This window comes from Rutidosis leptorrhynchoides, chromosome 6, assembly GCF_046630445.1.
Source record: "Rutidosis leptorrhynchoides isolate AG116_Rl617_1_P2 chromosome 6, CSIRO_AGI_Rlap_v1, whole genome shotgun sequence".
Lineage (NCBI taxonomy): Eukaryota > Viridiplantae > Streptophyta > Magnoliopsida > Asterales > Asteraceae > Rutidosis > Rutidosis leptorrhynchoides.
In genome coordinates this window covers 142,772,400-142,785,509 of record NC_092338.1, presented here as the reverse complement: position 1 = coordinate 142,785,509, position 13,110 = coordinate 142,772,400, and the positions used below count along the sequence as shown (strand labels likewise).

Sequence of the window (13,110 nt, the reverse complement as noted above, 5' to 3'; positions counted from 1 at the left end):
TTTACAGTAAGATATCTTTCTAATACAAGGTAATACTCATATTCAAACTTTGATTCAATTTCTATAACTATAACAATCTTATTTCGAGTGGAAATCTTACTTGAACTTGTTTTCGTGTCATGATTCTGCTTTAAGAACTTTCAAGCCATCCAAGGATCCTTTGAAGCTAGATCCATTTTTCTCATTTCTAGTAGCTTTATCCAGAAAACTTGAGGAGTAATGATGTTCATAACATCATTCGATTCATACATATAAATCTATCTTATTCGAAGGTTTAAACTTGTAATCACTAGAACATAGTTTAGTTAATTCTAAACTTGTTCGCAAACAAAAGTTAATCCTTCTAACTTAACTTTTAAAATCAACTAAACACATGTTTTATATCTATATGATATGCTAACTTAATGATTTAAAACCTGGAAACACGAAGAACACTGTAAAACCGGACATAGGCCGTCGTAGTAACACCGCGGGCTGTTTTGGGTTAGTTAATTAAAAACTATGATAAACTTTGATTTAAAAGTTGTTCTTCTGGGAAAATGATTTTTCTTATGAACATGAAACTATATCCAAAAATCATGGTTAAACTCAAAGTGGAAGTATGTTTTCTAAACTGGTCATCTAGACGTCGTTCTTTCGACTGAAATGATTACCTTTACAAAAACAACTTGTAACTTATATTTCCGACTATAAACCTATACTTTTTCTGTTTAGATTCATAAAATAGAGTTCAATATGAAACCATAGCAATTTGATTCACTCAAAACGGATTTAAAATGAAGAAGTTATGGGTAAAACAAGATTGGATAATTTTTCTTGTTGTAGCAACGTGAAAATTGGTAACGAATCTGTATTAATTATATCCTAGCTAACTTATATTGTATTATACATGTATTCTAATATATTATGTAATCTTGGGATACAATAGATACGTATGCAAATGTTTTGACATATCATATCGACCCATGTGTATATATTATTTGGAACAACCATAGACACTCTATATGCAGTAATGTGGGAGTTAGCTATACAGGGTTGAGGTTGATTCCAAAAATATATATACTTTGAGTTGTGATCTAGCCTGAGACATGTATACACTGGGTCGTGGATTGATTCAAGATAATATATATCAATTTTTTTTCTGTACATCTAACGTTTGACAACTAGTTGTAGGTTACTAACGAGGACAGCTGACTTAATAAACTTAAAACATCAAAATGTATAAAAAGTGTTGTAAATATATTTTGAATATACTTTGATATATATGTACATATTTGTTATAGGTTCGTGAATCGACCAGTGGCCAAGTCTTACTTCCCGACGAAGTAAAAATCTGTGAAAGTGAGTTATAGTCCCACTTTTAAAATCTAATATTTTTGGGATGAGAATACATGCAGGTTTTATAAATGATTTACAAAATAGACACAAGTACGTGAAACTACATTCTATGGTTGAATTATCGAAATCGAATATGCCCTTTTTTATTAAGTCTGGTAATCTAAGAATTAGGGAACAGACACCCTAATTGACGCGAATCCTAAAGATAGATCTATTGGGCCTAACAAACCCCATCCAAAGTACCGGATGCTCTAGTACTTTGAAATTTATAATCATATCCGAAGGGTGTCCCGGAATGATGGGGATATTCTTATATATGCATCTTGTTAATGTCGGTTACCAGGTGTTCACCATATGAATGATTTTTATCTCTATGTATGGGATGTTTATTGAAATATGAAATTTTGTGGTCTATTGTTACGATTTGATATATATAGGTTAAACCTATAACTCACCAACATTTTTGTTGACGTTTAAAGCATGTTTATTCTCAGGTGAATACTAAGAGCTTTCGCTGTTGCATACTAAAATAAGGACAAGATTTGGAGTCCATGTTTGTATGATATTGTGTAAAAACTGCATTCAAGAAACATATGTCGATGTAATATATTTCTATTGTAAACCATTATGTAATGGTCGTGTGTAAACAGTATATTTTAGATTATCATTATTTGATAATCTACGTAATGCTTTTGAAACCTTTATTGATAAAATAAAGGTTATGGTTGTTTTAAAAATGAATGCAGTCTTTGAAAAACGTCTCATATAGAGGTCAAAACCTCGCAACGAAATCAATTAATATGGAACGTTTATAATCAATATGAACGGGACATTTCAATAGTGTCCTAAAATCCTAACTAAACAAAGGAAAGTGTTGGTGCACAAAAGGCTTGTGCGTATTACACACTTGAGGCTTCAAGTTAGAGGTTCTTATTCCATAATCATCATCATCATCTTGCTCATTCAAAACAGCCCTCAATTAATCTTGAGGAGGTATAATCTTACTTCCTTATTATTATATGTAAGCATATGTTCATGACTTGATATCTACATGGATTCAATTTAAATGGTTAAACATATAAACTTGTTTTCTTAATAATTATGCTTCCGCTTGCTATAACTCTCATAAAATTGTTTTGTGATTATATATACCTTAAGAACTTGTTATGTTGAATCCCATCAAGATAATGAGCAATTAGAATGGTTTTATGGATACCATGTCTTAATAGGTTTTTGTAGTACATATAAAGAGAGAGAATATAATTTGACAATCATACTGTCCAACACAAGAATATAATTTGACAATCATACTGTCCAACACAAATATCTTATCTCCATGTGTACTGCTAATTGATAAACTTAATTATTTCAAGATTTAAAGCTTAAACAAGATCTAGAACCCTGTCACGCATCAACACGTACGTAGATTAAGCTAGTCATTTTACGAAAGGAGTGAACCCATGTTGGATACTTGCTTCCCAAACTTTGTCTATGCTGAAAATTTCATCACCGCACTCATTAACGTTCCAGCTTTCTAACCCATGAAGCATCCCTGCAATTCTCCATACACTCATCACCCTTCTTGGCAGCCAGTTCTGTTAAAACACACAAGTAGTTTTAGATTTATTAATTCCTTAAATTAAATTAGTGTTAGAATTACTTCTAAATGCTTAAATTTAGCAATTAGCATTGTAGTATTTTATTTCTTTTGAATGCATTCATTAGCAATTAACCTAGGGCGTTTAGCCTAGCAGTATATATGGACTAATTAACAGGTTATGCGTTCAAGCCTCGTAAGAGTTAACGTGTGTATATGTGAGACCAGGTCTAGTTTTGCCTTCCTTATGAAAAGATAAATAAACAGAATAATAATGTAATGATATTAATAATAACAATAAGTATTATAGTAAGGGCGACTCTGTATAACGTGAGGTCCCGTGACATCACTAGTTTGAATTTTTTTTTATAAAGTATTCTTTAAATTATACTCTATAGGACACCACTAAATTTAACTATAGGACCTCAGAATTTATAATTTTTTGGAGTGGTCATTAAAGTACCATTTAAATATACTCCGTAATTAGTTTTTTGAAAAAAAATTCAGGACCCCTTTAAGTTTTGATCTTAGATTCGCCACAGCCGGTGTTTGTACTTACCTCACAAGAATCAACATTCTCGAGATATTTAGGAGCGAGCATTGATGGTGTGGTGTAGTAATTGCAATCTTTTCGCAGTTTCTTTGGAGGAAACTGAGAGTAAGGAATGATTAGCGTCCCTTTCGACGCCTTCATTTGTTCTTCTCTAGTTAGTCCATCTCCCACTAACCATGTCTTCACAAAATCAAGTAATCAGAAGATAAATAAACTTCTCAACACAAATCTCATGTGAATGTCATAAAAAGCAGTTTCTGATACAAGAATTAGATGATTATTTTTGAAATTTTGGCAAGTGATTGTAGTTTGTTAATCATAAGACAATACCTTTGGGGAGTAAGTACGTGAAAGGATCAACTTATCGCGGATGTCATACGTAGATTTTAGCTTCGATTTCACCATCTTGTAATCATTCTCTTGAGGTATTGCAACCTATGATTATAAACCCAATTAAGCAAAATAAATGTACCTTGTTAGTTAGCATCCTATTTGAAATTTGATATCGAAAGGTGAAATTACCTGGATGCCCTTTTGACATAGAGCTAGTGCAAGATATAATGCAATCTTGTTGAAGTTGCCCCTAAAAACAACTTGAGTAGTGTCTATTGGAATGCTGTTTAAGACCACTGCAACTGCTAAGCTACTTCCATCCACCAACTTCACTTTTAATTTAGGATTTCTTCTTATGAATAAATTCCCATTTTTATTCAATTCTTCCCCCTAATAATTTACCAAAGTAAAACAAACACAAAAAGTGTCGACATCCTTTTCATTGTTAGGTAAAAATGTTACTCTTTTTATCTCATATTATTAGTTAGTCTAAAAAAATATACATTTTAGAAAAATTTATTATTATAGTATATTTTTTCCTTTACTTTACGGTTACTTCTTACATTTTATATTTTTCATATAGCCTTTTTGTGATGTAATCATAATGTCGAAGCCAAATGGCTTGTCGTCTATAATGTCGAATATTAGTCGTGTTACATCGTTTTTGATTTTCAATTTTCCGGATTCGTGGTCTCGAGATGATTGTCGGAGAGTTTTCGAGAACTATGGGACTCTCAAAGACGTGTACTTCGCTCGGAAGAGATTGTCGAGTGGCCAACGCTTCGGGTACGTCCGTTTTGATGGCGTTTCGGACATTGATTCCTTCACGAAAGTTCTAAACAACATTCAGGTCAATGGGATGTAGATTCGTGCCTATAAGGCCTTAGAGAGAGATGTTTCCAATCGTATAACGAATAAAGATCGTGTTGCCAACCGGAATGATGATAATTATGGTCGAGTTTCCAACGTGAATATTAACAATTATGAAGAATTTCCACACCCTCCTTGGAGTCGTGATTCTTCAATCCCATCTAAACCAAGTTGGAAAGGTAAATCATTCACTGATTCTTTTGTTGGGTCTAACCAACAACCCAATTTGCCTCAGAGTAACAACCCATATCATATCGAGTTAAAAGTCGGGGGTAAATGGATCGAAATTAATCTTCCAGAATCGGTGAGTAATCATAATCTTTTGTTTAGCTTTAATAAGGACCGACTTTCGTGGTCTTTGGTCGAAATAAACAAGTCTCGTCTCGATGAGAATGATGATGGGATTCAATCGGAGCCGGCTAAGGTTTCCACTAGGGGTGATAACGAACCGTCCGAGTTTAGTCCAGACTCGTCATGTGAATCTAATCAAACAGCAAATATAGATGTGAATTGTGAAGAAGAGAAGAAGGAATTTTTTCCTGATAAATCTACCGTAAATATCGCGGAGACCGACGTCGATGAGGTTGAAGACGGAGAATTCAGGCCGGCTCCGGATTCTGATCAGTCTCCGGCCGGCAATGCTTCGATTTTCTCGCCTGATTTCAATTTTACTGGAGTCCCAAGGTCGACTGAGAATTTCCAATCGCCGATGCTGTCTGCTGAAGTTCCCAATGTGGACAGTACAGGCCTCGAGGAAAGAAAGGGCACGCGTGTTGCTTTTTCCAATTCGTGTTATTTTCAAAATCAAAATGGGCCGATATCTCCTATTGGGCCAGACTCCACCTATGATGATACCAGGGACAACCAGGCCCCAATCGAGTTAGAACCGGGTTAAGTCCCTAACCCCAAAGAAAAAGATTGTGTTGATTTACAAGACGTACCTCCCGGTCCAGTATATTCTACGGTTGCTCGATTTCGTGTTAAAAAGAAAAAAGCTCCTCCTTTGATCAAAAGTTGGTTTATTAATCATGTGTGGGGTAGGAGTAATATGAAGCGCAACCGACGTCGTGATAATTTTCGATGGCACGAAAGGTGTTTTATTGAGAAGGTGATGAATAACTCGGAGGAGGATATTGGTTGCTGCTCATGTTGCTCTACTTGCGCGTTATCGGACTCATCAGACTCGGAGGAGGAAACATAGTCCGCTTTATTATCGTGTCGTGCCATCTCTAATGTCCTCGTGATTATGGGTTTAGCTTTGTGTGTGTGTGCGCATTATAATCGTGCAGTTATGTGTTGTTTCGTGTTGTGTCTAGCTCCTTGCTAGTCTTTTCTCGTGTACTGGTTCTTTTTTAATAAAATCTTACTTGCCTTCAAAAAAAAAAACAAACAAACACAAATATTTAAAGTCAAAATTGTACAAAAAAGACTCAAAAAGTCAAAGCGAGACAGTAATTTTGGGACAGAGGGAGTATATCTCTCTCAAGGAGTTGAATAACTAAGCTGATGTCAAATGAGTAATGTACGCTGCACCATTTTAGCAATGTTCATAAAGTCATCTTAAAGTATGCTTAATCACAACGAATAGTTTATGCACGTGCCAGTTTAGATGTATACTGATGGGTCAAAGATTTTGTGAAATGCTAAGTATGTAAGAAGTAACTGGTCGATTATAACGTCTAAATTGTATATTCGCTACTAAAAGTTTGTTTAAGAACCTGATTTAATAGACCAAGACTAAAGACCTTCACCCCCTTCGCATCAGCTTCTAGTATAGCTTCTTCTATCAAGCCATTGATGATTTTCCTTTGCAATTCCATACGGTACTATAAATAAACACAATAATTGAAAATAGGAAAATAATCAGAAAGATTGTCATTGTCATTCTATAATAAAAATAAGAGAAAGAATTGAAAAAGGAAAATGTGATATATGAAATAATGTGCATACTTGTATCCTGTATTTTGGTATGACCCAAGTTTGTAGTTTGAGATTTCTGAAGACATTTCTTTCAACTACGATTGTTTTTCCGTAAACCCGAGTGATCAACATGGACCACACCGTTACAGGCCACAAAATCCACAAGTACCATTTTGAAGAAGTGTGTGGTTTAGATGCTAAAGATGAAAATCCGAGCCTCATATGATAAATTGACTCGGGTGTTGTTAGATGCGTTAAATGCACGACGTTAGTTGATTCTTTCTTTCGGTTAAGTGACTTCTTGTACAATGTGTCCGTAGATTCGTCCATCGTCCCATATAGATAGTCGTAAAATGGCATGAAAAGTGAGTAGTTTGTTCGAAATTGAGTATGGTGCAAAGAGTGGTACCTGATCCAAATATTAACAAACCATTATCAAACTCTAGTTATATACGTTTATTGGTCTTGTTCTTTTACGTACATTTTCATCTCTAAAATTTCTAGATATACACATCCGGTCTCTATATTTGACTTATAGTTTTTGTGTTGGCAACGGTACAAACGATTTATCTTTTATACCCCAACAGTCATGGTTTTGATATCCTGACAAGAGCTGTTAAGCTCAAATTTCACTAGCAGTAGGGTCGGGTCGAAAACGCTCACTAAATAACCCGATTTAATTGCGTATATCCTAGTAAAAATACTTTTTTCTTGACGGAAACCTTATCAGTTAACCCGTTTTATTTAGTGATACTTGGTAGTTTTTACTGTCATATAAATAACACCACATAACACGTATGCAAGGTAAAAAGGTCTTTATGAACTATGACATTAAGTTAAAAATTAAACTTTCTTCTCGGATTCTTCTAAATTAATTTTCTATCAAATATATATAGAGAAGTATGATCAAGTTTACCATTAAAATAATAATAATTACTATAAAGTAATATGAATCATTACGTAACTTGTAGGTTTGACACTTTTTAATGTGTTTTTCTTAAATTTGTAAATATAAGTTAGAAACGTGAAAAATATGACGTCAAAAACTTCGATGCGTGAAAAAATGTGGCGTCAAATTTTTTTAAAGTTTTATTAACTTTTTAGTAGTGAATCTTTATTTAATTAGTTATTAAACATATGAATCCCATTATGCAAAAGTAAGCATTAGCAATGATCGATTATTTTGGCGTTAAATTGTGTTAACTTTTGTTTGTGACAAACGGAGGTACGTAGTATTTTCTATGTTGTATGAATCACCTTACAAAAGTGTAAAGAACGAGTGGGACTTACGATGGTGTGTACATGGCGTACTTAAGTGGCGGGAATAAAGCGAAGAGTGATTTCGGAATGAGCTCAAAGTTGCAGTGACCCAAGTTGTTCATTACATCGATGAAAGTTATATACCCAGCGATCACAGCTAGCGATGACGTACCAGTCAGTATTGTTGTCATTATCGGGATCGCAAACAGAGCGGAGTATACAACATGCTCCGCAAATGGATGAATCACGGCTACAATCAAAACATTATATGCAATAGTTACCATCAAGTTACACATGACGAATATATAATAACTTTTCAAAAATGATGAATGCTAACCTTAGGTGACACTTGTAACATTCATCCTAATGAGTTAATATTAATATGAGTGCAAGATCCTAGATCATGTTTATATTTTCTATCGTGTATATCTCCACAAAAAATATTAGCGTAGTTGAAATAATAGTAATAATTAAAAATATTCTTTTTTAACGATCAATTTTTAATCTGCTTTCCATGCATTATATGTAAAGTGAATATGTGAATTGCTTGTGACCCGACTATTCTTATCCCTAGAAGGAAATTAAAATTGAATAGTAAATATGAATTTTGTAACATCCCGTCTTACCACGACCACAATATTGTCCGCTTAGTTCACAGGTGCACGGCTTTTTCTTGGCGACCACACGAGGCCTTCCCAGGAGATCACCCATCCTACTACTACTCCCGCTCGAGCACGCTTAACTGCAGAGTTCTGACGGGATATGTTGTGCTTGTAGCCCCAAAACGCATTGTGTCTGGTAAGGAAGAGATTTTACCTTATAAGGGACTCAAACTTATGCAAATCGATGTAGGACGAGGTATTACAAACTCCCCCACTTAGAATCCCGACGTCCTCGTTAGGCTGAAACAAATTGATACACAGGATCTATACCTCAGAAAATGCACGAGCCAAGTGCCCGTCACACCCCGAGAACTTGGCTCTGATACCATTTGTAACATCCCGCCTTACCACGACCACAATATTGTTCGCTTTGCCCACAGGCAAACGGCATTTTCTTTGCGACCACATGACGCCTTCCCTGGAGGTCACCCATCCTAGTACTACTCCCGCTCGAGCACGCTTAACTGCAGAGTTCTGATGGGATCTGCTGTGCTTGTAGCCCCAAAACGCGTTGTGTCTGGTAAGGAAGAGATTTTACCTTATAATGGACTCAAACTTACTTATGCAGATCTACGTGGGATGGGGTATTACAAATTTTCAATCTTTAAAACATCAATACAAATAAATTTACATACTATGATCGTAAAAGTTGAGTGGGCCATGTGATGATCAAGCATAAGTTCATACTTGCGGGCTAATCCGGGTAGATTGATTGGTTTTGGGTTGGATTAGTTGACTTAGAAACACTCCGATTCGAAAACCGTAATAACCTTGGCCGAGTTGAAAATATGTTGGAGGGTGGTTTGTAACCAATTCTTATACGGTTATCTTTCTTGGTGGCCAAATGTTTTAATGAGAGAATATATATCTAATTCTTGTTGAGATCCTTGAATGAGAGTTGGCTTTAACTTTTTATAGCTAAACCTTAGTGTGCTCCAAATCAAGGCATACTTCCTCCCTATGATTAGTTGCCACATCAGTGCCACATCACTACTTCCTTCTCAGGACTAACCCTAGACTAAATACTACCAATAATGACATACTCCCTCAAATAAATTGGAACTCATTTAAATTATTTAATTAAAGAGTTTACAAGCTTTAATGCTAATGGTACAAGTAATATATACATTTACATCAGTCCACAAATATTTCAAAGAAGCACGAGAAGGAGGGCTAAGGGACCTGGACTAGCCCATTGACTAGTTGCTGCCAATGGTGTCCTCGAGAGGACTATCCTGGGTGGGACCCAAGACTGGATGGAAAGGTCTAGGAATATTCTGGCTCAACAATAGTTGAATATTGGACTTATTTTTAGGGCTCTAATCTCTATGTTGTCACATCCATATGACAAGACTATATACCCGTTATTCATGTGTTTGACATGTTCGTGCTACTATATACATTGTATGCGTCGACAAGCATGGGTCTGCAAGTGACCTTTTTTGGATCACCCTCTATGCGTCGAGAAGCTCTTTCTTTAGGTAGCCAATTTTGACTTTTCTATTGATTACACAACACCGTATGCACTCTTGTCTGCAAGATCTCTTTATCAGGGTGCTAACTTTGACCCTTTTCAGTGTTTGGTGTAGACTTGGGTCATCTATCCTTACTACTTCTGTGTGAAATTGTCTTCCTCCGCTTCTTGAAAAATCTAACCAATAGTTGAAGAGATCCATATATCTATGTACATATTTTCAACGTTAAAGTACACTATGGTGATTCCTCTTCTTCTTTCATAATTGAATTTTTTTTTTTTGTAGAACTCTTACACGTTCTGGGCAGACGAGATACCCATGGATTATCAATGTTTTCATGCCCACATTTTCGAATTGTTGCAGGATTAGTAAGTTTCTCTTATGTGTCTCATTAAGACAATGTCTTTCGTAATGAATTGCTTTTTAATCTATTTGGATTATGTGTGTGTTTTATTCTATTTGTTTGTATATTTTTGAAGGTTGCTATGTATATATTTATAGACATTTGGATCTTTTTGGGAATTCGAGAGATTTTCCCTTTTTCGCATTAATTAATAACATCTACGTCTGTCATATCAAAGGACATTTCGTAATGATTCATGAGCAGAAATAAACCATCATATTCCTTGAAATTAGTAAAAAGAGTAAGATATGTCTTTTCATGAACTAATACAAAATAGAAGTACATACGACTTTTTTTGACATAGTTACTCTTAGAGGAATTTGTTGATTAGTGATCCAATGATAATATTCAAATGTTAACCACTTTGTTTTGATGATAACACCAAGTCTTATGTGCTTAAAAGCGTATAGAACAACACAAGTTCACAAGCCTACATGATTTCTAGCAAACGACCAATACGCATAATAAATAAGTCAAAAGAATCATTTGAAAAACTCAGATTATGCACGGCTAGGTCCACGGTTGTCCGTAGGTCAGACCGTGGATGTCCTGTAAGTTGGTTCTGAGAAACAAGGTGCACGGTCGACTCCATGGTTAACCGTGGGTCGACCGCTGTTCTCTTTGTCCGATTTTTTGACCAAATAAATTTTGACCACTTCGGAGCATATATAATATATAAAACTCATTTTAACATGCTCACAAATTCACAATAGTTGCCCCATTCATATCCAAAAGAGTTTTGATCACTAGAAGGCTAATCTTGCTTAATCACACCTAATGACAATTTAATAACACTTTAGCTTGTGATCAATGTTAAACACATAATTGTTGCTAAATATCCTTTTGCAAGTCATCCTTTTTAAATCTTAAATAAATGAATACATGATTAGGATGGTCATTAAAGTCCCAACTAAAGAGATGTTCTCCACTTGATTAATCATTAAGCATTACTTACATGCTTAATAAGTGATTAGTGTAACTTCCTAGAAGTCTTCATGTAAAACAAATGGGTCTTATTTGGAGGGTTGCAAGTGACCAATGAATGCATATACTTGCAATCAAATGTTAACAAAAGCCTTGAAGACTCGTGATATGAAGTTTGAAAGCTTGTGGTTTGTCAAAGGATCAATATTCTGCATTTGCCATAAAGGAAAATCATGGACACACTAGAAGTACAATGGGGCTTTCCTCTTTCAAGCCCATGTCAACTTCCAAGAATACATCCAAGATAAAAGGGGTAATGCAGGTCTTTTTAGATGTTTTTAGCTTCTAATTGCAGACATCCAATAAGGGAAAATGACAAAATTAAAGGTCTTAAATGGCTACAAATTCAGAGGTCAGAGACCTGCACGGTCGACTGTGAGGTGAGCCGCATGGTGCCGGGTTTAATTTTCTCTTGCCTATAAAAGTCAAGCCTTGTAGCATTTGAAGACTCACCTCTTGCACTTACATTTTCATATATTTACTAATATCATTCAAATATTATTGTAATCTATTTAGAGTGATTCTAGCAAGAGTGATTATAAACTTAGTTATGAGTTTACTTGTAAACTATCTTCTTAAAGGGATCTAGAAGATAGTTGATATTGCTCTAATTATACATGTTTTATCTTGCAATATCTCCCCCACTTCACTCGGTTTTTGATGATTATGGAGCTTATTTGATATGCTTATGAGCTAAATGGAAATTTGGGGGTTAAAAGCTTGATTTGGTGTAAAATTGACTAAGTCTTGATCAAAAGTGGCAAAGAAAATGGCAAATACAGAAATCAGCTCCTAATCTAAAAGCGCCGCTCCTAATGGGCAAAAGCGCCGCACCTCAATGAAAAACGACGTTCTTGTACACGATTTGGCATCATTTTCCACCAGTAGCCAAGAGCGCCATTCCTTCTAGCCAAAAGCGCTGCTCTTACTACAAGAGCGCCGCAATTCACCATAAAAGCGGCGCTCCTGAAGATCATCAAAAGCGCCGCTCCTGAGCCAAAAGTGGCGCTCCTATCGCTGTTCAGACCAGAATATTCAGCACTATAAAAGGAAAGAGATTAAGTCATTTTGGGGGAGAGCTGATAGAGCTGCAATTCCAAGTTCGATTTTAACTTTCAAAACCATAATTTCATCATCCATTGGAGTTTGAAGGTGAATCGAAGGAAGCAAGCTCAAGTTCCATCATAGTTTCAGCTCTAGATCTTCTTTTCTTTCAATTTGGGTTGTAATCTCCACCTTTCTTACTCTATTTTGAATCAATTGCTTGTAATAACTTAGGAATGATGTTTATTTGTGTTTCAATGCTTATTATTAGTGTAATTTTAGCCATGATTGGCTAAATCCATGGTGTTTGCTTATCTATGAATCTCTAATGAAAAGATTTTCCCCTAAATCAATTGAATGATGTTGTTTGAATGAAATACATGAACAAGTGTTATTGTGTTAGCTATAGATCCATTGATATGCATTTGTTTTAGGCTTTACTTTGATTACATAGGTTGAGTAGCTCTCTTAGTGATTTGAGAAGTGAATGAATTTGTGCTTCAACACCTTAGGTGATCTAGACAACTAGATTGAGGATTTCAAGTGATTGTGTTCTTGATTTGAGTTGGTTTTCAAATGGCCTTTAGTCAACATAGTGGTGTTCGATTATCTTAAGTGATTTCGATAGTTGAAGGGTTCTAAGTGATTTCAACCCAAGAATAATCTCAATA

At 35.2% G+C, this 13,110-nt stretch overlaps 1 protein-coding gene across 1 annotated transcript in view; it reads right to left on the bottom strand.

Moving 5' to 3' along the window:
* Positions 1-2,632: 2,632 nt before the first annotated feature.
* The window catches only part of LOC139851818 (very-long-chain aldehyde decarbonylase CER1-like), a 44,720-nt gene continuing 34,242 nt past the window's right edge, over positions 2,633-13,110 (bottom strand). The window contains exons 4-10 of the mRNA XM_071840996.1: positions 7,902-8,121; positions 6,642-7,020; positions 6,410-6,517; positions 4,011-4,211; positions 3,819-3,923; positions 3,495-3,668; positions 2,633-2,933 (exon numbers count right to left, since the gene is read on the bottom strand). Of these exons, the coding sequence (XP_071697097.1) occupies positions 2,775-2,933; positions 3,495-3,668; positions 3,819-3,923; positions 4,011-4,211; positions 6,410-6,517; positions 6,642-7,020; positions 7,902-8,121 (1,346 nt within the window). The 3' untranslated portion in view covers positions 2,633-2,774. The remainder of the gene's footprint in view (positions 2,934-3,494; positions 3,669-3,818; positions 3,924-4,010; positions 4,212-6,409; positions 6,518-6,641; positions 7,021-7,901; positions 8,122-13,110) is intronic.